At 39.2% G+C, this 24,828-nt stretch overlaps 3 protein-coding genes across 3 annotated transcripts; all 3 read left to right on the top strand.

Moving 5' to 3' along the window:
* The first annotated feature begins 2,506 nt into the window (after positions 1–2,506).
* Positions 2,507–6,826, top strand: LOC140183242 (uncharacterized). Its single transcript, XM_072231266.1, has 7 exons — positions 2,507–2,548; positions 3,871–4,059; positions 4,598–4,811; positions 4,918–5,169; positions 5,275–5,387; positions 5,488–6,034; positions 6,672–6,826. Exons 1-7 carry the CDS (start codon positions 2,507–2,509, stop codon positions 6,824–6,826), a joined length of 1,512 nt encoding a protein of 503 aa, XP_072087367.1.
* A 2,014-nt stretch (positions 6,827–8,840) lies between these two features.
* LOC112786396 (uncharacterized) lies at positions 8,841–10,685 on the top strand. Its single transcript, XM_025829775.1, has one exon. The coding sequence runs from the start codon at positions 8,841–8,843 to the stop codon at positions 10,683–10,685; it is 1,845 nt and encodes a 614-aa protein (XP_025685560.1).
* Positions 10,686–20,322: 9,637 nt separating this feature from the next.
* On the top strand, positions 20,323–24,615 carry LOC112784888 (uncharacterized). Its single transcript, XM_025828224.2, has 9 exons — positions 20,323–20,784; positions 20,880–20,980; positions 21,112–21,216; positions 22,429–22,533; positions 22,684–22,788; positions 22,986–23,124; positions 23,229–23,344; positions 23,436–23,492; positions 24,243–24,615. The coding sequence occupies exons 1-9, from the start codon at positions 20,604–20,606 to the stop codon at positions 24,315–24,317; spliced, it is 984 nt and encodes a 327-aa protein (XP_025684009.1). The 5' UTR covers positions 20,323–20,603; the 3' UTR covers positions 24,318–24,615.
* Positions 24,616–24,828: the final 213 nt, after the last annotated feature.

Below are 24,828 nucleotides of genomic sequence, written 5' to 3'. Positions count from 1 at the left end.
GCAAATTATGATATATATATATATATCTTTCATCAAATAGTTTACTTTTATTTAATTTATTTTAATTTATGTTATAAACTCACTCATTCTTAAATTAATTATATTTTTATTTAACAATAATTATAAATTCACTTATTTTTTCTTTTCATAATTATATAATATATTAATATTATTTTTAATAAATACATATAACAATTTTTTATTTTACTTATATTCAATTAATTTTAATTTTAAAGTCACTCATTTTTAAATTAATTATATTTTATTTAACAATAAATTTTATTAATACATATATATATATATTTAAAAGATAAAAAAATTATTAACCATAATTTATTTTTTCTTTTTATGATTATATGATATCTATGAATATTATTTTTTCAATAAATACTTGTATTATAATAATAGGTAAAGACTCACATGCAGTTATCTTCATATGAAGTTAATAATTGAAAATCGTTAGATGATATTTAGTTAAACTTGTCAAATCATTTAACTTTTTTTAAATATCAACATCACATGAAAATTAACTATATGTAAGTTTTTACTTATAATAATATAATAATACAATAAATATAAATTAATTAATAAAGTATTAAAATTTAAAAATAATAATTATTTTTATAAAAACAAAATAAAAGTACTTATAATAAAGAAAAAATAATTAAATTTTACATAATTATTTAATTATACCGGGTTAACCGGTTCGACCAGTGACCCATCGGTTGAACCAGTGACCCAGTAACTTCACCGGTTCGGTTCTGACAACTATGCTCCTAACATCTTTTGAGCCATTTTTTTTAATTGTTTTGCATAGAATAAAATATTTTTTTGTAGTATAATTTAAATAAATTTATTAAAAAATATTCATGAGCTATCAAGGATGGGCAGAAGAGTATTGTATAGAATTCGAATTGATAACTCATAATATTTTGAAGAAGTCTCGTAATTAAATATTTTGTTAACTTTTTTTAATACATGGAATAATATATATATTTTTAAATTTTTAAATTATTAATTTTTTAATAAAATAATGGGTAGAAAGAGTATTGCAAATTATATCATAAAACGTGAGTGTATTCGAATTACCTCTGGAATTTATGCATGCATAATTCGAATTGATCCAATTCGATTTATGTTGATCACTTATAATTCGAATTTGATTGCTTTGAGTTACTCTTTGTTTGTGTAATTCGAATGAGCCTCATTCGAATTATATGAAATTGTCCATCTGGTAAATCTTTGTAACGTTTTTGAATTTGATAGAATTGTATAATATATGCCTCCATTTGGTTTATATCTGTGATTTAACCTAAAATTTTAGTCAATATCCCTAAAATTTCATTTTCAAATGAAAATAGAGAGACTAAAATTTTTAGAGAAGAGAACTAAAATTTTAATAACATTTTATTTCAAAAACAGCTTCACTCAAATTTTCATATTTTAAATTTACCATTCACCTCTAATCCCATCTTATCTCTCACTCAACCACCACACTAGGGGTGTATATAAATTGAGTGAAACTAACTTTTTTTTTAATCCAGACTGGGCCTTAAATACATACCAAATCTATTTGTCAAACCCTAATCTGACTCTAAACTCGATAAAATCTAAATATTTTTATGCCACAATTAAAGCGGGTGAAAATTGGGCCTTTAACAATAATTTGTACAAAAAAAATCAGATATTATTTTCCAATAATAAATAACAAATCAGAAATTTAGACCACATAACAATAGTAAAAAATACTATAACAACAATAATAAAAAAATCAATAATAATCACATCAAAATAGAACAAATTAGAAGAAAATAATTAGGAGAAACTTTATAATAAGAGTAGTCAAAACAATAATCAATCTTAATTAATAATCAGAACAATATAATAAAAGTTTAGGATAATAATCAGTTGAATGATAATCAAAATTCAAAACAATAATCAATTTTCTAATAATCACAACAATCATCAAAAGTTTAGAATCAACCTTAATTAATTGAAAAAAAAGAAGAAGATATCGATTTCTTTGACCTTGAGAATAGAAAAAAAATGGTGGTTAAGTAGAGGTAGTAGCTGACTGAGCTTCACACGGGCTTCTAGTGATGGTGGAGCTAACCTTTGCATGACTGGTGGTGGCAAAGAAAAAAGAGGAGGAGGAGGAGGAGGAATAGAAGAAGCAGAAAAAGGGGGTAGTGCCGGCATACTGACCGTCACACTATGCAAATGCTATTGGTGGCTGGCGTTGTCACTGAGGGTCGCCGCCGACAAGTACTGCAGTGTCGACGCAGAGAAGATTTTGACGAACTTCGACGTGGAGATAGAAGAAGATTTGGAAGAGCTTTGACACGAAGAAAAAGACTTTGACGCTGGTAGCACAAGGGAGTGAGAGAGGCGGGGTTGAGATGAGAAGCGGCTGAGAGAGGGCAAGGGAGTGAGATCAGATTGGAGTTGAGAGAGAGAGGGTTGAAGCCTGAAACCGTGTCCTAATTTGAGTTTGAGAGAGACGAAAATGCAGTGCAGGGACCAGAGACTCATTACTAAGGATCAAAGAGTATATTTATGAAATATTTAGCTAAGCCATTCTCACTGAGTTGGGCCAGATGACCCGAGCTCTAGCCTAGACATGGTTGAGTTATGTCTTTCGAGTGAATCTTTTTTTCTCAGGGTCAAACCCGGACCACTTCAAGGCAGGGCCAAAATATGCAAAATACTTCGATTTCAGGTCGGGCCTTCGAACTGGGCTGGACCGTATACACCCCTTCTAATGATAGTCTATACCTTCTACCTGATGGAAGCCTTGCCCAACTAATCTTGTTTTATACCTCTTTCTCCTCCTACTATTTCCTCATATTTCTCTATTGTCGTCGTCGTCACCACACCACCACCTCCATCTCCTCCTCCTCCTCCTCCTCCTCCCTCTTCCTTTTTACTCATTTTTTTATTATTATTAGCGTCGTGGTCACCACCACCAACACCTCCTCCTCCATCACCATTATTATTATTATCATCCTCATCGTTATCGCTATCGTTATTGTCATCATCGTTGTCTTTTTCTTATACGTATAATAATTCAAATTTACAATGCACCAAAATTATTTAATGATGACGATACACAAACAAACTCAGTTCAAAATAAACACAGACTAAGTGCACCTTATTTAAATCCAGAATGCACCGAAATTACTTAATAATGACGACACACACATAAACTCAGTTCAAAACAAGCACACAAACAAAAATTAATCAATCATAAAACTACATGCATGTAAATTTTAAATCCAGAAAATCATCAATATATTGCTTATAACTCTTGTTTCACCCTCTTAATAAGAACTATACTTGTGTTACGATTAACAAATTTTGGTATCAAAATTGATAAATTTCTGTGTAACGATTAAAAAATTTCTATTATTATTATTATTGTTATTGTTGTTGATAAGGTTTTGAATTGATAAAGACAGAACCGGACCGACCCGACCGGTCGGACCGAAAAACCGGCAAACCGATGCCATAACCGGTCCGGGTGAGGCATCTAACCAAACAAGGAGTCGAACCGAAAAGACTCGTATTGAACCGGCTGGGTTTGATCAGAACTGGTGAACCGGCGGGTTTCGTTTAACCCGGACCGGTTCGATTTTTTTTTGTTTCTGCGCTGGAAACGACGTCGTTTCTTAAAAAAAAAAAGCTGCTGCTGAAACGCTGTAACCCTAGCCTCCATCCCTTGTTTCCCACTTTTCCTTCCCATTCCCAAACGGTTTGAGAGACCACCATCACCATGGCACCATGACTCCATGAGAGCTGACAACTGAGAGATAGAGAGTCTGCTACTCTGCTTCAGTTTCAGGTTTTTAGCCACCTCGTCGCCCCGTTTAGCTTCGACCAGCACGACACTCACCTCACCACCGCATCCAAAGCAGTGCGCCACTCACCACCGCCAAGAAGCACGTCCACGGTCCATCGAAGATTGAACATTCAAGTCGCCTCCTCGTTGCTCGTCGCTTCAGGTCTCCCTCTTTTCTACTCGTCGCTCCATCCCTCCAGGTCCAGGGTCCAGCCGTCCAGGTAAGTATTTTTAATTTTTTAATTTTTTGAAGTTAATTGATTATTGTAGATTGATTATGTATGTTGGTTTCTGTTTGATTTCTGTTAGAATTTAGATTGTTGGTTGTTCACATATGTTTGATACCTTGATTTCTGTTTGATTTTTGTATGCGGACAGATGAGAACATGAACACTTCCACATGTTTTTCTGTTTGATCTCTCTTGTTTCTTGATTTATTTTTTATTTCTGTTCAGTTTGTTGATTATCCATTGTTGGTTGCTGCTGTATATTATTCTTAGTAGTTAGTGGATTGTTGTTGTGTATTATTATTGGAGATTAGTCATTTAGTCCTGGACCCTGGTTGATTAGGAATTTAGGATGGCTTCATCAAATACACCATCAGAAATACCAACTTCTCAGGAACAATGATCAACTCCTGATCCAACAATTGGAACCTAAAAAAATAGTAACAGAGGAAAAATTGATCCTGCATGGGGCCATTGTAAACAAGTTTTGGATAAAGAAAAAATTGCTCTGGTATGTATTTATTGCGAGAAGCTTATTAGAGGTGGAGGAATTAACCGGGTTAAGAATCATTTGGCTGGAAAAGGCGGAGATATTGAGGCATATCGAAAGGTGTTAGCTGTGGTGAGACACCAATTCAATCAAAATATTGAAGATCTTCGAACCAAGAAAAGAAAAACTCAAGAAGAATATGCAGAAAGTTATGGTGCTTGTGATGACGTTGAAAGGGAATTTGATGAGATTGAACGTAATGAGATGCGACAAAAAACAAGCATCAAGAATTCCAGCACCTAGCTCTAGAAAGGGAGTTGGAAAATAACTCAAGGGATTACAATCCTTTTTTCCACCGGCAGCAACACCTGGAGCTCAACCAAGTATTAAAAGTGTTCTCCAAAGCAAAGAAATTGTGGAGAAGTGTGATATTACTATTGCAAGATGGATGATGGATGCCTCTTTGCCATTCAATGTGGTTAATTCAGCTTATTATCAGCCGATGATCAATGCTATTGCAAACATGGGTGCAGGGTATAAAGGGCCAAATTACCAAAGAGTTCGTGGATATTTGTTGAGTAAATTGGTTGAAGATGTAAAGAAGATGATTGAAGGTTATCGTGTGATTTGGAAACAAACTGGATGTACTATCATGGCTGATGGATAGACTGATCGTTGTAGGTGTACTTTAATTAATTTCTTGGTTTATTGCCCTAAAGGAACTGTTTTTCTAAAGTCAGTTGATGCTTCTCATATCTCGAAAACTGCTGAGGCTTTGTTTAAGTTGCTTAGGGATGTTGTGTTATTTGTTGGTTCTGAGAATGTTGTACATGTAGTGACGAATAATGCTGCAAATTACGTTGCTGCTGGAAGGTTGTTGGAATCGGAGCTTCCTAGATTGTATTGGTTTGCAAATTATTTTGGCTTAAAAGGATGCATTGAGAGCTATGGTGACATCTAGAGAATGGACAAGTTCAGCTTACTCTAAAGAAGCCAAAGCAAAAAAGTTTGTGGATCAAGTCTTGGATTCTAAATTTTGGAATCAATGCACTGATATTATTAAGCTTACGAAGCCACTTGTTCATGTATTGCGTATTGTGGATAGTGAAGATAGAGCTGCAATGGGTTTCCTTTATCAAACTATGTATAAGGCTAGGGAAGACATGGTGAAAAGGTTTCAAAAAAGAAAGAGGGTTGTTGAACCTTATTTGAAGATTTTAGATTCACGTTGGGATTCACAACTTAAAAGAAACCTTCATGCTGCTGGTTATTGGTTAAATCCAGCTTTTCGATTTAATTCTGCAGAATTTGACAAGCACAAAGAAATAATTTCTGGCCTACTAGATGTGATTGAGAGATATGCTTACGGTGATGCTGATTTGAATACTAAATTGACAAGTGAGAAGAGAATCTTTAAGAATGCTGAAGGAGACTTTGGGAGACAGTCTGCAATACGTGAGCGAAGCACAGTGATGCCTGGTAAATTTTTTATTAAAATTAGTTTTTTATGATTGTGATATGTTTAAGATTTGATTTTTATGATTGTGATTATTTTCTTTTTATGTTAAGATCAATGGTGGGAATCTTATGGATGTGGAGCACCAAACCTGCAAAAGTTAGCAATTCGTGTTTTGAGGTAAACTTGTAGTTCTTCAGGTTGTGAGTGTAACTGGAGTATTTTCGAACACATTCACTCAAAGAAAAAGAATCGGTTAGAGCATCAAAAGCTTAATGATCTTGTTTATGTTCATTACAACTTAAGGCTACAACAAAGGTACTTTTTATTATTCTTTCTTGAAGGCATTATTTTAAATTTTTAGTCATAATAAGAATAATCAAGTTAATTGATAATATAGGAACCGAATGAGAAAGCAAAGTTATGATCCAATTTGTCTTGATGCATTTGATGATCATTCGGAATGGATAATGAAAGATTCACCACCATTTTTAACTCCTGAAGAAGTTGATGCTTTACGGAATGATCTTGCAAATAAGTCTCTTCAATAAGCTTTAGATGATTTGGGTATGTTGTTGTTAGGGATGATTTTGTAATGCTTTAACCAAATATTTTGTCTTATTATTGATTATGATTTGTGAAACATTATTGAAATGCTAGATGAATTGAATCTGGAAGATGATCGAGATGATGGTGAAGCTAATAATACTTCTGCGGAAAATACAAATCAGAATGAAACCAATCAGGATGTAGCTCCAGATTATTTGTCAGATGAAGAAAGATATCCAGACTTTGAAGTTACTCCTTGGATATAATCCATGAATTGTTATTTTCATTGTGTTAAATTGAGTTGTTCATGTAATAGACTAATAGACAATAGTACTAAATTTTATGTTTATTTTCGTATTACTACTTATTTTTAGGATTTGAGACATAATGTTTATTAAAATGTTATTGGAGATGTGTTTTTTAACTGTTAATTTTTAAGTTTTTAGCTATTTTATATGTTTTACTTATGTGGGACCGGATTAATCGGTTCAACCAGTGACCCACCGGCTGAACCAATGACCCAGTAACCCAGTAGTCTGATCGATTCGATCACCAGTTCGGTTCTAATAACTATGGTTTGAAATTTAAAGTTACCAAAATTTAATTGGATATAATAAATTTTATTTTTTATGGAAAATTATTTTTAGAAAGTCATTTTATTAATTTTTTAAAATCCATTTACCATAACTATCTCCATTATTAATTCAAGCCGTTAACGGTTTTGGACTGATTTTCTGATGTCCAAACTTTATATCACAATCCAGTGAAATCAACTCATTCGATTCCTAAAACAAAGGATATAGATAAAGAAAATTGATTTTTTTATACAAAAGAAAAATATAGACAAGATAAAATCAGCATCAGTTAATTTTAAATAAAATAATCATATCATTAAAAAAATAAACAGTATGTAGAAGAAAAATTTAGTTATTTTGGCATTTCATGCTATATTGTGGTGGGACAATAGATTTTAGTAAGGAAGCTGGTGTGACTTGTGAGGTTTACTTGAAAGTTGAAACAGATTTTGAATAAGGTGAATGTTATGGTGTCTAAAAAATAGTGTTTATTTATTAAAAAGGGTTAAAATTAATATTTAATTTAAAAAATATAAAAATAAATTATTTTTAAAAATTTAAAATTTATTACAAAAAATAAGTTAGGCAAAAGTTAGGTAACAATTGATAGATACCACAGAATTTTTCTTTTGAATAAATAGGCTTGGTGAGTGAGTTGATACTTGATAGGATGGATTTAGAGACTAAATTAATAAGAGTTTGAACAAGGTAAGTATAAATTGGATAATAATTACCTGAGTATAATGGCGGAGTTTGATTTTGACAATGCGATACGACCATCCAAATTTTTTATGAAAAAATTTAGTATTATTTTATTTAAAGAGCAAAATTAGATTAATTGACGGTAAAAATTTAAGTTGTTAAGGCCTGGCCCAGAACCTCCACGGGCCAGGCCGACCCGAACACCACCCGATCCGGATAGACGTCCCGCAAACCGACCTGGACACGCGTCCAGGACAGCTCATGTGCAACTGGGGGACAACGTCCCTAGGAACATGGGCCTATTTCGGACGGGCCCACCTCTGACAGGTATATAAGGGGAAGACTTGCTCTTCCCCCAAGGTACGTCACATATCATCCTACCAGCCAAATCAGGTTTTTGGAGTACTTGGCGAATTGCCTAATCCCCCAAGGTACGTCACATATCATCCTACCAAGAGGCCGTACCCGGAGGCGACGTCACCGGGACGGGAACCCGACAACATCCGAGATCTCCCCTGAAGGACACGACCCAGGCACACGAGAGACGCCCCTTCGGGGGAACTGGCGACAACCACGCCAGAATAATGCAAGAGCTATGCCATAGAATGCAAGACTTAGAGCGCCGGTTAGCAGACAGAGAACGCGACCAGCGCACCCCGGAACGGAGTCACTCTCGTTCTCGCTCTAGGAGCCGCTCCCGGCGCACGCCTAGCCCCCAGGTCGAGTCAGAAAGCACTGGGGAGAGAGGGTGCGCAAGAAGGCGTCATGACCCTGTCATTTACGCCAAGCGCGAAGGGCGGCGTACCACAAACCGTGGGGACGAAGATGCTCGCCGGGAGGACGACGAGGGGAGAACGAATACTCGGGGACCCGTGATAATAGGGGCCACCCCATTCCACCACTCCATACTCGAGGTCTGGCTACCAAAACATTTTGACAAGCCAACGGACATGAGGTATGACGGAACGTAGGACCCCTAGAGCACCTAACGGCCTTTGAGGCCATGATGAACTTAGAAGGAGTAGGAGATGAGGTAAGATGTCGCGCCTTCCCGGTCACCTTGGCGGGACCTGCAATACGGTGGTTCAATAACCTCCCACAGGGCTCGGTGACCCAATTCTCCGACATCAGCCATGCCTTCCTGGCTCAGTTCACAACCAGGATCGCCAAAGCCAAGCACCCGATCAATTTGCTAGGGGTGACCCAGAGAGCCGGGAAACCGACCAGGAAATACTTGGATCGTTTCAACGACGAATGCTTGGAAATTGATAGTCTGACGGACTCGGTGGCGAGCTTGTGTTTGACGAACGGGCTCCTGAATGAGGACTTCAGGAAGCACCTTACCACAAAGCCCGTCTGGACAATGCAGGAGATCCAGTGCGTGGCCAAGGAGTATATCAACGACGAGGAAGTAAGCCGGGTCGTGGCTGCCAATAAACGGCAGCCCGTCTACAACCAAACCCGGCACTACGAAGGCAGAGAAAAACCAAGGGAACACGCCAGGGACGGCGGCCCAAGTAAGGTGCCGAAGCCATTCCCCCGAATCGGGAAATTCACCAATTACACCCCCCTCGCGGCACCGATCACGGAAGTTTACCAACAGATAGCAGAGAAGGGGATACTGACGAAACCCCGACCTCTGAAGGGCAGGACGGGGGGAGACAAGAGCCTCTACTGTGAATATCACAAGGGATACGGGCACAAAACCCAAGACTGCTTTGACCTAAAAGACACCCTGGAGCAGGCAATCAGGGACAGAAAACTTGCCGACTTCTCCCATCTTATCAGGGAGCCGAGGAGATGCAATCGGGATCGCGAAAGCGAAGACGGGTCCCGGGCGACAAGACGACGCCAAGAACCAGAGGGAGACGACCACGGTCTCACGGTGGTGAACGTAGTAACGGCGAGGAACTCCGCCCCAAGGTCGAAATCGGCACAGAAAAAAGATGCCAAAGTCCTCGCGGTCTCCTCCTCGTCTGCTAGAAGTTCCCGGGGACTCCCATCCATCTCTTTCGGCCCGGAAGACCAATGGTTCGACGAGGCGCCGGAAAGTCCCCCCATGGTCATCACAGCCAGGGTTGAAACCGGCCTTGTCAAGCGGATCCTGGTTGATACGGGGGCAGACTCGAACATCATGTTTCGAAACGTTTTTGACGCCCTGGGACTACGAGATGCCGATCTGGCGACCCACCAGCACGGTGTGGTAGGGTTGGGAGACCACTTCATCAAACCGGATGGAATCATCTCTCTCCCGACCTCCGTGGGGCAAGGGCAGAGGCGAAGGACGGTGATGGACGATTTTGTAATCTTACGAGATTCCACAGCTTACAACATCATCTTGGGGAGAAAAACCATCAATGACCTGGGGGCAGCTATTAGTACGAAGCTGCTCGTGATGAAGTTTGTTGCTGATGACGGATCCGTAGGATCCATCAGAGGAGACTTGGAAACGACGGTCGCCTGCGACCACGCCAGCCTCTCTCTCAGGAAAAAGTCCAAAGAAGCATCGGGGGTCTTCCTCGCCGACCTGGACGCCAGGATAGAAGACAAGCCCAGACCCGAGCCGGAAGGGGATTTGGAGAAATTTAGGGTCGGTGACGGGGACGAGAAGTTCACGTTCATAAACAGAAACCTTCCCCATGAATTAAAGGAGCCTTTGATGGAGATGATCAGAGCCAATGCCGACCTCTTCGCTTGGACGCCAGCCGACATGCCAGGGATAGATCCCCAGCTCATGTCACACCATCTGGACGTCAAACCGGAAGCCAAGCCAGTGGCCCAGAGAAAAGAGAAAGATGTCACAGGAAAGGGCAGAGGAGGTGGCCAAGCAGGCGGCCAGCCTCCTTGAAGCAGGGTTCATCCGGAAAATGGACTACTCGACCTGACTGTCGAACGTAGTTTTGGTGAATAAACACAATGGGAGGTGGAGAATGTGTGTAGACTACTCTGACCTTAATAAGGCATGTCCTAAGGACTGCTACCCCCTGCCCAACATTGACGCACTCGTCGACGCAGCAGCGGGGTACCGGTATCTGAGCTTCATGGACGCCTACTCCGGGTACAACCAGATACCGATGCACCGACCCGACGAGGAGAAAACGACGTTCATAACGCCCGGGGGGACCTATTGCTACAAAGTGATGCCATTTGGTCTGAAAAATGCTGGCGCCACATACCAGAGATTGATGAACAAGATATTCAGTGAGCTCATAGGTAGGACAGTGGAAGTCTACGTGGACGACATCCTCGCAAAAACTGCACGACCCGACGATCTCTTGAGCGACCTGGGAAATGTATTCGCCTCCCTCCGACAACACGGCATGAGGCTCAACCCGCTTAAATGTGCCTTTGTCATGGAAGCTGGAAAGTTCCTGGGATTCATGATCACCCAAAGAGGAGTAGAAGCCAACCCCGAGAAGTGCCAGGCGATTCTCCAGATGAAGAGCCCGGGTTGTATCAAAGATGTCCAACGATTGGCGGGAAGACTGACGGCTTTATCCCGTTTCCTCGGCGCATTGGCAGCAAAAGCCCTACCCTTCTTCAATCTGATGAAAAAGGGAATAGCATTCGAATGGACCCCAGCGTGCGAGGAGGCATTCAACCACTTCAAGGAGATCCTAGCAGCACCTCTGGTGCTCGGGAAGCCCAAGGCCGGAGAATCACTCTACCTCTACCTGGCAGTAACAGAAGAAGCGCTTGCAGCAGTGCTTGTAAGAGAAGAAGGGAAAGCTCAGCAGCCGGTCTACTTCGTGAGCAGGGCCCTACAAGGAGCCGAGCTGAGGTACAGCAAACTGGAAAAACTGGCGTTTACACTCCTAACTTCCTCCCGAAGGTTAAGGCAATACTTCCAGGGCCACCGTATAGTCGTGAGAACGGATTAGGCAATTCGCCAAGTACTCCCAATATGACTTGCAGTATGAGCCCCAGCACGCAATCAAGGCCCAAGCAATGGCAGACTTTTTGGTTGAGGTAGCAGGTGATCCCCCCGAGGAAACGGGCACACGGTGGAGGCTCCACGTGGACGGGGCCTCCAACCAAACGTCTGGGGGAGCCGGGGTCATCTTAGAAAGCCCAGCAGGAGTCATCTACGAGCAATCGACCAAGTTCAAGTTCCCTGTGTCGAACAACCAAGCGGAATATGAAGCTCTCTTAAGCGAACTAATACTAGCTCGGGAAGTCGGAGCAACGAAGGTCGAAGTATGCAGTGATTCACAAGTCGTCACCTCGCAAGTAAACGGAAGTTACCATGCCCGGGACCCCCTCCTGCAAAAATACTTGGAAAAGGTTAAAGAAATGACAAGTCAGTTCCAAGAGGTCACGATCCAACACGTCCCTAGAGAAAGGAATACACGGGCGAACCTCCTGTCCAAACTAGCAAGCACGAAACCAGGAACGGGTAACCGGTCTCTCATTCAAGGCATGGTGAAAGAGCCAACGGTCGCCCTCCACTTGACGGAGGCGAGTCCCTCCTGGCTGGACCCCATCACAAACTTCCTGGAGCTCGGCAAATTACCAGACGACGAGAAGACAGCTAGAACATTGAGAAGGGAGGCAGCCAGATATGCAATCATACAAGGGGCAATTATTCAGAAAGGGGCTCAGCCAACCCCTATTGAAATGCTTGCACCCCGACCAGACGGACTACGTACTTAGAGAAGTCCACAAGGGATGCTGTGGCCACCACATCGGGGGCAAGGCCCTAGCGAGGAAGCTCATCCGAGCTGTATATTACTGGCCGTCAATGATGAAAGACTCAAGAGAATTCGTTAAAAAATGCGTAAAGTGTCAACAAAACGCGAACTTCCACAAGGCGCCGGCCTCCGAGTTAAGCCTTTTGACGACCACAAGACCTTTCGCTCAATGGGGAGTCGACCTTTTAGGACCTTTCCCGGTTGGCCCTGGACAAGTCAAATATCTCATAGTGGCCATCGATTACTACACCAAGTGGATAGAGGCCGAGCCACTGGCCAGCATATCTTCCTCCAATTGCAGGAAGTTCATGTGGAGACAGGTGATAACCCGGTTCGGCATCCTGGAGGTCGTCATCTCGGATAATGGAACACAATTCACTGACAAGAAGTTCACAGAGTTCCTCACTGGCCTAGGGGTAAAGCAAAAGTTTTCCTCAGTTGAACACCCCCAGACAAATGGGCAAGTGGAGTCCGCAAACAAGGTCATCTTGTTTGGCCTCAAGAAACGCCTAGACAACAAGAAAGGCGCTTGGGCTGACGAGCTCGCTTCGGTCCTATGGTCCTACCGAACAACCGAGCAAAGCGCTACGGGAGAAACCCCTTTTCGCTTAACATACGGGGTCGACGCCGTGATACCCGTCGAAATCGGCGAACCGAGCCCGCGGCTACTGCTCGCAGGTGTGGACGAAGCGGTAGAAAAGGACCTGGTGGAGGAGACGAGGGAGATGACCCATTTGTCAGAAACAGCATTGAAACAAAGAATAGCCCTGCGCTACAACGCTAAAGTCCTCAGGAGGGATTTTGGGGAAAGAGACCTCGTTCTGCGACGCAACGACGTCGGTCTGCCGACCCCTGGAGAAGGAAAGCTGGCGGCAAATTGGGAAGGTCCCTACAGAATTAGAGAAGTGCTTGGAAAGGGTGCCTAAAAGCTCGAGAGACTCGACGGCAAAGAGATCCCTAGAACATGGAATGCAGGTAACTTGAGAAGGTTTTACTCCTGACTCGGGCAAGCCGACCAGGAGGCCTAACGGACTCACGAATGCTCTCTCTGTTCACATGATTAAATTTTAGTCCATTTTTAGCTATTTACTCTTATCGAATACTTGCCATATTAACAAGCTTGCCTAGCTGACGATTAATTCCCACTTGTGAAAATATTCTCCTACTTATCTGTTGCTTCCCAATACACGCTTCACACGATTGCGTCCTAAAACGGCAGCCCAGGACTGATCAACCCGGGAGCCAGACAGACCATAGCAATAATTAACACGGCGACAACACGACCAAATCGGTCCAAATCGTTACCAAAGTAAAAACGACAAAACGGGCACAAGCAATGAGCCCACCCCGAAAAGACGGTAACAAAAATAATACGACGAGAAAGGCGAAAGATAGTAACGGCCACTCGGCCAAACGACCAACTAAACATAACTGTAACGAAGTATCAAATTACAAAACATGCAACAAATGTTCAACAAATCTACATCAAAATGTTCAAGTTAGAAGAAATCACTTCCTAGGCATATCGACAATCTTGCCGTCTTGGATCATTTTGAAGACCCCAATAGCCGATATGTCGAAGTCGGGAGCCACGATCCTCACTTGGGCTTTCAGAGCATCTTCAGTCATAGAAATCGCACTCTTCCCTTGCTCTTTGGTTGCTTTCAGCTTCCTCCGGAGCCCCTCGACCTTGACCTTAGCGGCTTTAGCCGACGACACGGCCTGGTCACGCTCTTTCTCCAAGACCGCTACCCGACCCTGAGCGGCATTCAGCTGGCTCTCCAAGGTCATCTCCCGCTCAGCTAAACGGGCCACCGTCTCGTCGGAAGCCTTCAATTTTTCCTCGGCGGATGTCGCCCTTTCCTCGGATGCCTTGAGTCTCCCCCATCTCAGACAATTGGCTCTGGAATAGCTCAACCTGCATCTTGAAGTCGTTGTTCGCCTTGGCAGAGGACTCGAGCTTCCTCTGGAGGGCCTGCATTCCCGATAGCTCGAACTCAGCCTTTCGAGCTATCACGGCCCCCCGGAGCAAAGTCCGATACATCCATCTCGCCTGCCCGGCCAGGTCGGTTCCATGGAAATGCTCCTCTGTCCCAGGGATCAGCTGCGAGTCGATAAAGGTTGTGGCATCGAAATTTCTCTCCATGATGGTGAGAGTCCCCTCCGGGCTCGAAGACGCCCTCCGCCTCTTAGGGGTGTGGATGAGTTCCACATCGTCATCTTCCTGAGGGGCAGAGGGCGAGTGCCCGCCAACGATGACCTCGGGAGGGGGAGAAGCCTGCGCCCCCTCTGGGTTCTTACCCGACATATCAGTATCCTGGGGAGGGGGCACAGTCTGGTCCTCCTTCTCCCCAGAAGGGACAACCGAGTTCCCGGCATCCTTCTCCTCGGCTTTCTCGTCATCGCTTTCTTCGAAGAAGGTCTTTATCAGGTTCTCAAGACCCGTCACTGTAGCAGACATCTCCACTGCAGCAAACAAACAAACACATCAGTCGTTAGATCGCGTAAAGCAAACAATAATAAACAACACAAAAAATACAAAACAAGACGACTCACGGATATAGCTCCTGGCGGCCTCCCGTTCACCCATGAGGAGATGAGGATTCACGGGGTTCTTTTCAAAAAGAGCAAATAGCACATCGGCTATTTTCTTATCTACCGAGGACATCCTCTTATACGTTACCTTAATAAAAGGATTCGACCCCGCCCCAAAACTCCAGTAAGTGGGGATGAGGCGTTCCCCCTCCAAGAACAACCAAAAGGGGTGGCGACCTTTAACGGGACGGACTTTGAAGAACTTATCTTTAAACCCATGGTAAGAGTCCTCGAACAGACCAAATATTCTCCTATCCTGGGCAGACCGGAAAGAGAGGAACCCTTTCCTCGCTTTCCCTTGTTTGGAAGAGTTGGTAAGGTTGAAGAAGAAAAGGAAGACATCCACCGACACCGGCAGCTCGAGATACTCGCAAACCATCTCAAAACAGCGGATAGAAGCCCAGCTGTTCGGATGGAGCTGTGACGGTGACACGGATATCCGATTCAAGAGCGACATCTGGAATTCGGAAAAAGGAAGGCGAACCCTGACCTGGGTGAACATGGATTTGTAAAACCAAATCCAGTCGGCGATTCGGGGAGAGTGAAGATTGATCTCGTACAGCCGCTCATGGGGGGCAGGCACGGAGGTCTCATAATTGGCCTCTTCGTCTGTTCCCCCGCACAAGTACCCGGCTTGCCGGAACTCCGTCAACTCCGCCAGATCCATCTGGTTTGGCGAATCCTTTACATCCGAGGTTACCCAAGCGTACGGATCATAGCTCGCCGCGGAAGGGGAAGCCCGGGAGACGACACGAGGCATACCTACAGCGGGGTACCATTCCGTTAGTCTACGAGGTCGGGAGTCCGGGGAAAACCCAAGAAACTATACCCTTTCTACTCAATCATGACCAAATACGGCTAAGAGCTATACCAATCGCACAAATCACCTAGAAACCTACCCAAGAATGGTACCCCTCCCGCAACACATCTACCTAGCATCAAATGGCCACACAACAGCAAAAATGGCAACACAAATACATACAACAAGCATGTGAGAACGAAACAGAAAAGAGAAGGATTCTAGAATTACCTGAATTGATTGTAGGAACTGGAAAGTGAAGGAAGAGGCACAGAGACGCTCGAATAAGAAGGTTTGGATATCAGGGAGAGAAGAAAATAGGAATAGCGAAAGTGGGAGCAAAGGAAATAAGAAACTGTTTAAAAACCGCTGCATAAAGCGCGAAAAGGCCAGGGGTATAATGGTCTTTGCGCGCGGGGTTTTTCGTAACCCATTATGAGCATTTAATGCTCAGCGCGAAGAACGAAGCGACAAAACGGTCGCCCCAGCAACCAAGAGACACGCGCGCAGGGGGCACGTCCCTCCCACGGTCAGCCGACCCGACAACAACACACGAACAAAGAAATCACGCGCCACCAATGTCCCTCACGACCATCACTGGCGCGTCGGGGGCACTGGCTGTTACGGCCTGGCCCAGAACCTCCACGGGCCGGGCCGACCCAAACACCGCCCGATCCGGATAGACGCCCCGCAAACTGACCCGGACACGCGTCCAGGACAGCTCATGTGCAGCTGGGGGACAACGTCCCTAGGAACATGGGCCTATTCTGGACGGGCCCACCTCTGACAGGTATATAAGGGGAAGACTTGCTCTTCCCCCAAGGTACGTCACATATCACACTACCCTTTCTGCCTGCACATTTACTGACAAGAGCGTCGGAGTGTCTTTGCAGGTGGCACCCCCCTCTCTCTACGAAGAACACGGGACATCGGGACCTCGCACCCCTCGACCGGCAGTCCACGACCTGACGAGCCCCTACCATCATCCCGGATCGCAATCCAAACCGTCCGGTAACCGACCCACCGAACAAAATTAAATTCTAATTTTTATTTTCTTTTTCTTTTAATTTTAGGAATTGTCGTTTGATTTAATTATTCTGTTAGTCATTATATTTTCATTAAATTTTTATAGTTTAAAAATTTGTAATTATACTCCTATATTAGATAAAAAAAATTAATTAAGTTCTTTTTAACTAGCTTTTGTTAAAAAATATGATTTTTTTTGAAATATTTATTTTTGTATTTAGTATGGGATAAATTACAAAATATTATAAAAGTAATTATTTTAAATTAGTATGTTCAGCTAGTAAGAATCTAATAAAATTTTTTTATCTAATATAAAAAATTAATTATAATTTTTTAGACAATAAAAATATTGTTAAAAAATTAGTAAAATTATTAAAACTAATAAAATAATTTAATCTTATTGTTTTATATTTTTTATTTGTATTAGTCGATTTTTTCTTTTAGATTTGGTTCTATTTTTATTTGTGGTTTTGTTGGAAAAATCATATTCTATCTAATTTTATAAATCCCGAAGGGCTTTTTTGCTTTTTTGTAATATATTCTCTTACAATGAAATAATTTTTTGTTAAAAAATTCATTAAAAAAAAAGAAAATAATAATGTTAAAAATAGAATAAAGACTTAATTTGGTCTATGTCTATTTTTATGAAGGATAAAGTGATTTTTATTTAACTTTTTATTTTGGGATAATATGACCCGTTCGTTAAAAATTTTGTTAAATAGTAGCGGTAATTATTTGTATGGGGTTTTATTTGTATTTTGTGAGAATTTTAAATTCCCACAAAATTCTATTCAATGATATGACTAGCTATGACTACCATTACCATCGTCTTTTTCATTCTCATCATTATCATTTTTACATCTATTATTTCTATTTTGTAACCATACTGCAATTATCTTTTTTTACGACATCATTTTTGTCAATGGTCTTTCTCCATCTAACCTGATGAATAAATTTTTCAAAAACAACTTTATTAATAGTTTGTGGGAGTTTAAAACCCCACAAATTACAAATAAAACTCCATAAAACTAATTTTTGTTATTATTAAACAAGTAAATACCCTATCCGGTCTTTGACTTTTTTTTCGTGAGATATAATGTACCTTAATCATTCTTAAACCTCAATCAGGCCCCATCTATTAAGAAAAATGAACAGATTGACCCCTGCTACTAGATGACAAAAAATTGCTGTTGATGTATCAGGTAACAATGTCACGTGTCACCCCCAAATAATTGCAGGGACTAAAAACTCCCTCCCTATCCCTTTTTCTTCTTGTTCAGTTCACTAGTAAGCAGTAGAGAACAAAGAGAAAAACGATAAAGTGCCTCAAAATCTCCACCAACTTCTCCCTTGACGGCGTCGACACCTCCTCCATCCTCTTCGAAGCCACCTCTATCGTCGCCAATCTCATCGAAAAACTCAAAGTTATTAGCTTCTTCATTTACGATTTCTAGATTTATTTTTTGCTACTAATCAAATGAAAGTTTAAATTTTTATGTGTGTGACGTGATATATTATATAGATGGTTCAATTTGACCCGCTTGAAATTTTTATCGATTATTAGGTACTATAAATTTATCTTTTTTGGTGATGGTGGTAGAAGATTTTGGATGGTGGATTCTTGAGGTGAATGGAGAATGAGGTTTAGTGGTTGTGAAATGGGTGATAGTAGAATTTGTCATTGTTGAAGAAATGAAAGTTCAGTGGTATCCACCATTGATGAAGAAATGGAAGCTCAGTGGTGTTTTTGTGAAAGAAATTGGAAATAAGTGAGTGAAGGAAAGAAGACTTTGAAGGAAAAAAATAAAGAGGTGCATTTATTCACAGAGAAACAAAGGCACAAAGGTTGGAATTTGAAAAAAAATGAGGAGGAGGAGAAAGAGGAGGAGAAGGAAGAAGAAGGAGGGACATGTAGAAGATTTTTAGTCCCTGCAACTATTTGGGAATAACACATGGCACTGTTATCTGACACGTCAGCGGCAACATTTTATCATCCGGTAGTAGGGTCGATCTGTCCATTTTTTTTAATGAATGAGATTTGGTTGAGGTTTAAGAATGATTAAAGTACGCTATGTCTCACGGAGAAAAGATCAAGAGCTAAATAGAATATTTATCCTTATTAAACAGATTTTTTAATAGAGAGATCGTATTGTCTCAAAATAAAAAAGTTGAAGATCGGAGTGTATCTTTTTTATTTTTTTATATAGAAATTGTTTTATCTTTTGTAAAAATAGACAAGAATTGAATTATATATTTATTCTTAAAGTCTTAAATATATAAAATTTAAAAAAAGTTAGGTATTTTTGTTGGCTAATTTTTTTAGAAATAAAAAAAAAAACAAATTTTTTAATAGAGAGATCGTTTTGTCTCAAAATAAAAAAGTTGAAGATCGGAGTGTATCTTTTTTATTTTTTTATATAGAAATTGTTTTATCTTTTGTAAAAATAGACAAGAATTGAATTATATATTTATTCTTAAAGTCTTAAATATATAAAATTAAAAAAAAGTTAGGTATTTTTGTTGGCTAATTTTTTTAGAAATAAAAAAAATGATGTATAATTAAGTATCATGATTAATTGGTATGTTTTTTTTATATGAATTTAAAATTTTTTATTTTATTTTAAATAACAAATCGGACCTTTAAATTTAAAAAATTGGAGGGTCAGATTTACATAGTACACAAATCAAAGGATTCGATTTGTGGTGAAATTTTTTTTTTTGTTTTCAAACAAATCAGAGGACATGTTTACAATTTTTTCAACACTAAAATACAAATCTAACCCTCACCACAATGGTATAAAAAAATAAAAATAAAAAACCACAAATCTCACCCTCAACGTGGAGGCATCCATACAAAAAAAAAAAAAAAAAATACTAACTCTCCACATTGATTAAAACACCACCAAAATCTCAAGGACAAATATATAGAACCAATTCTAAATCAGTCAAGAATGAAACAACTTAATTAATTATAAATATAGTAATTAGTTTTATTTATTTATGATTTAAAATATTGATTATTAAATATTTTACCAAATTTAAATTAGGAGGAGATACATTCAGTATCATTGCAACGTGAATCACGAAAACTGATTCAATTAGTTTCGGTCTCTTCACCTTCTTTCCCTTTCCAAATACCTAAAACATGATAAATCAGAAAACAGATTCAGAACCATCCAATTTACAAAGAAAAAAACATCCTAATGACCAATATAAACACCATCCACGTAGAGATTTTAGATTCATCCAAAAACATTTGGCTGATTTTTGGCTGGAACCATATGGTTCCTAACATTATTGAAATCTCAATAATAAAAATAAAAAGCGATTTTTGTTTTGTAATACAAAGTTGGGGTACATTGCAATTTTATAAAAAGTTTACGTTATAGAACAATTTTGACAAATTTGAAGGAGTGTAAGAGCAATTTTTCAGTTTGAGATCGTTTTATATCCTTTCCTAACTCAATTCTGGGTTTTCAGATTAACACTAGAGTACAGAGCCTTCATCCTTCAAATTCTTAGCATTTAGCAACCTCAACAATTTCTACTTTCTTTTATTTTTTTCGTTATTATTTACTAATAAAAAAAAAAAACAAAAAAACAAAAAATCCTCACTCTTTCAAACACACTCTTCACCTTCTTTCATTCTCCGGCAATGGCGGTTTCTTCTTCTTCTTCTTGTTCTTCACTTTCAATACTCTCACCTCTCATTCTAAACACCAAAACAAATCTTGGTTCATCATCATCAAATTCTTCTCCTTTTCCTCATCTCTTCACTTTCTCTTCTTCTCGCACCAATATTCGACCCCTCTCTCTCATAGTCTCATCTTACACTAGTATGTTCATCTTTTCCTAATTACAAATAATTTTTTTTTTATATATATTTGGTTTAATGTTCCTTAAATTAATGGAATCGTGTGTGTGTTTGCAGAATCGAAAAATGGATTGGCCAGTAAAGATAAAAAAATCTTACTTGAGAAGTATGGTTACGATGTTGATGCTGATGACTACTTTTCTCAACCGTCTTCCAAGGTTCCAATGCTTATAATTCTGTGTCAATTTCACAACAAAGCTTTCTGAATTTTCTGTATTGTGTGAAAATTACTGCATATTATTCATTTATAGTTCATTTTGGTTTTGTTATAATTAATGCCACTGTTTAGTCAAAGAGGAGAAAGGAGCAACCTAAGATGAAGAGAGGGAAGCAAGTGAAAGAAGATTCAGCAGAGGAAGCTAAGCCTCCAAGGACTACACATAAGTTGCTTCAGGTAACTCTTAATTTTAGCCTCGCTTCTTTCAAGTGCAAAGTGCAAATTGATAATCATTCATAGTGATTTAGAATTCTATGACGGAATTTTACACTAGAAATCTTACTTCGGAAAGTTGTTTTAAGGTAAAATTCTCAGGAATGTAAAAGTATTTTACTAGCAAGGCACCTCCTAAGGGAGTTCACTGCTGAATTGTAAGTTCATATAGATGCTGCAAGGTTGCTTTTGCTTTTTAAGTAAGCAACTAAACTAAGGGGGTTCTCTTTGGTTCCATTGTTAATATATAGGTACTTGTAATTTAGTACTAGGAATGGAAAAAGAATTTAGATGGGAAACCTTTACTCCCTTGATAGCACTTCTGTTGGGTTGGTCAGATTTCTGGTGATAGAACTTGGATGCTGGTGGTACAATAGGGACTTCGAAAATTAGGGTACTAATAATTTTCAATAAGGGTACCAGTACCCTTGAAGTTTGTAAGGGTACTGCAGAAGCTCCCTTAGGTTGTTTGTGGCTCGGGGTTTTGGAGGAAATGCGAAAAGAAAAGGCTTGCCTGTTAAATTTTCAATTTTTACTCTATGAAGTGCGGACCATTCCTTCATCTCCAAAATCCCAACTTGCAAACAACCACCCAAAGGAATAGTAAGTAAAGTGTACCCTGCACTTTTGAGGAGCTTATTCCATTGTATTCTGCAGTCTTTGCATTCCCAACATCATTTAGGATGGTTGCTTCTTATGTATATGATGAAGCATTACCTATAAGATTAAAGATGATAGATATATTTGAGGTTTTATCATTAGTACATTCTAACACTTTTCTTCTTTATGAGCTCATAATTATTTTTCCTAACTATTAATCATTTTTTATTTTCGAAGGTTAAGAGGAATTGACACATTGTAGTTCCAAACTTAAAACCTAGGATCTATGGGTTTTTTCCTCCTTTAGTGATTAACTCATTCTAAAATCTACAGTAGAAATATTTTTCCACTCATTAGAAGATGAAAGTGATGATGCCTATGGAGCTAAATCTAATGATGATTTCATCAATACACTCTTTAACTGTATTCTATTTCTCTTATGAATATAGGTTTGCCTTAAACTTCTTAATTTTCAAGGTTGCCACATCTATTTATTTTGAGATAATCTTTGAAGCTTGTTGTCAACTTATCTTTACTAATTGAAAATTTTAATCTTTGATTTATATGGCAAGATAGGTTCTTGGAGGGACGGCTCGAAGAACGAAGCTGCTCTCACCAAAGGGCATGGATGTGCGCCCCATGATGGAAGTGGTAAAAGGTGCAGCATTTGATATATTACAGGTACTAGTTTGCGTATTGGAAGTTGATATGCAGTATATATTCCTTATAATTTGATAGTGCAAATTCCATGTTTACACTGATAATTCTGTTTTTTTCCATAATAACAATAAAATGAAATTTTTTTTTATAATTTTGTTTAATAATTCAAAGGCGGCTGGTGGCTGTCCTGCATCATTGAGACCAGGGCGCTGGTTAGACTTGTATAGTGGTACAGGTTCTGTTGGAATTGAAGCTCTCAGCCGAGGATGTTCCGAGGTACTTATGTTTTTTACGAGCATTTCACTATGTATTGTTAATTCTACAAAAACTTTTAAGTGTAATCTCTTGAAAGATTTCATCAAGGTCATGGTGATGGAAAGGAGTTTTAAGAATTTGATTGCTAATTTCTGCCTACGTTTGTATTTGTGTTTTGCTTGAAGTCTATTGTTTCGATGATACAAACTGAATTTCAGGTGCATTTTGTGGAAATGGATCCATGGGTTGTATCGGATGTTTTGCGTCTAAATTTAGAGGCGACTGGATTCCTTGATGCCTCAATCATACATACTGTCCGTGTCGAAAAATTCTTTGAACGGGCAGATCAATTTGTAGGCATGTGCATCTTTTTCCTTTCAATTCTGTTTGATGCATAAATTATAAATCCTGCCAATTTAAACCATTCCCGCAGTTGTAAATTCAAAATTTATTGCATGCAGGAAACAGTGGCCCATTTGATTACATCAGTGTTACCCCTCCGTACACACAAGTTGACTATGGGGTGCTCATGAGGCAAATTTCAGAGTCATCCTTGGTTGGAGAAGACACTTTTATTGTATGTAGCAGTTTCTTGCTTTTCTTATTCTTGGTCCAAACAATCTTTCACTTGCTAAGTTTCTATTGAATTGCCATGTTATCTGATCCAGGTTGTTGAGTATCCTTTAAAAACCGACATGTTGGATTCATGCGGGTGCCTTGTAAAGGTAATTCAAGTAACCAATGGTACTTGTGTATGCATAACATGAAATGTTAGGGACTCTCCTTGTAGGCAATAAACCCTAATTAGGGCTTGTTTGGGTGAGCTTTTAAGAAAAGATCTTTTTTCGAATTATCTTTTTTTAAAAGATCTTATGAAAAAGTAAAAGTAATTTTATGTTTGGGTATCTCATGCAAAAAGATCTTTTTATCTATCAATTATGTTTGGATATAATAATATAAAAGTATTTTTTTGTTTATTTATTACATGAAAAACATCTTTTTTTAAGGAAAAAAGATCTTTTAAAAAAATATGTAAATTACAGCTTCTCAAAAAAGATGTTTTTCTGATTTTTCTAATACTTTTACTTTTACTATTCAAAATTTGCCAAACACACTAAAAAATAAAAAAAAGATCTTTTTTCATTGAAAAAAGATCTTTTTTTTATCAAAATAATGGCGCCCAAACATGTTACCGCCTCTTTTTGCTACATTCTTGGATCAATATATCTGAACAATCTATCCGTTGACTTATTGATCCAGATATAAATGTGACAATAACTGATAATAGAGAATGGAGAGGGTAATAAACATGTTACCATAGATATATGTCTGGAGCTGAAAAGTTTTATTACAAGTAGTAGAAACCAATAGCAGTTATAAAGAGAATCCCTTATATATTTTGGATTATACATTAGTTGCAAATATTAATGTTATGGCCATAGTTTGAGCTGTTAAGTGGTTGTCTGGAACTACAGATAACCGATAGGCGATTTGGCCGGACTCTCTTGGCGATTTACGGACCAACATGGGCTCAAAAGAAGAGGAGATGACTCCTTCAAATTATAGAATTGCAGTAGAATGTCTAATCCATCAATGTGGGATCAAAAGGATTTAGGTTTTGGTGCTGCTAATTCTCAAACAAACAACATAAAAGCTATACAAAATTTTAATCCATGGATGGATACTGCTTAAAAAAATTTTGTACCACTGAATAACAATATGTGAATTTATTTTTGAGATGAGTATATATAATATTGTAATCGTTCATCTCAAAAAACCAAGTTCACTTATAATTTGAGAATTAGAAGTAAGGATATAATATTTAAGAAATGGATATTATCACTGTCAGATATATTCTTCTGTTGCATTTTTTTTTTGTATGAATATGTTAAACATTGGAGTGATAATATCAAAATATTAGTGTTAATACTCACTCTAATATTTAATCAAAAGTTTATTTCAATAACTATAGACACAGCCAAAAAGAAAATGTTATCTTGAATGGAACTAGCAGCAACAGCAATGACTTTTGTCTTCTTTAGTAATGAAAGAAATCATGTA

Source organism: Arachis hypogaea, chromosome 20, assembly GCF_003086295.3.
Source record: "Arachis hypogaea cultivar Tifrunner chromosome 20, arahy.Tifrunner.gnm2.J5K5, whole genome shotgun sequence".
Taxonomy (NCBI): domain Eukaryota; kingdom Viridiplantae; phylum Streptophyta; class Magnoliopsida; order Fabales; family Fabaceae; genus Arachis; species Arachis hypogaea.
Note: the sequence above shows the minus strand (reverse complement) of the source record. Positions and strands in the feature narration are given on the sequence as shown.

What these genes read in the sequence shown, in the direction of transcription:
- LOC112786396 (XM_025829775.1), top strand. Translation starts at nt 8,841, where the DNA reads ATGATGAACTTAGAAGGAGTAGGAGATGAGGTAAGATGTCGCGCCTTC.
- LOC140183242 (XM_072231266.1), top strand. Translation starts at nt 2,507, where the DNA reads ATGCAGTGCAGGGACCAGAGACTCATTACTAAGGATCAAAGA. An exon ending in GGAATTTGATGAGATTGAAC is followed by an intron (nt 4,812 to 4,917) that starts GTAATGAGATGC and finishes TTCCACCGGCAG; the next exon opens with CAACACCTGGAGCTCAACCA. An exon ending in TGTAAAGAAGATGATTGAAG is followed by an intron (nt 5,170 to 5,274) that starts GTTATCGTGTGA and finishes ATTGCCCTAAAG; the next exon opens with GAACTGTTTTTCTAAAGTCA.
- LOC112784888 (XM_025828224.2), top strand. Translation starts at nt 20,604, where the DNA reads ATGGCGGTTTCTTCTTCTTCTTCTTGTTCTTCACTTTCAATACTCTCA. An exon ending in CTACACATAAGTTGCTTCAG is followed by an intron (nt 21,217 to 22,428) that starts GTAACTCTTAAT and finishes ATGGCAAGATAG; the next exon opens with GTTCTTGGAGGGACGGCTCG. An exon ending in TTGGAGAAGACACTTTTATT is followed by an intron (nt 23,345 to 23,435) that starts GTATGTAGCAGT and finishes TATCTGATCCAG; the next exon opens with GTTGTTGAGTATCCTTTAAA.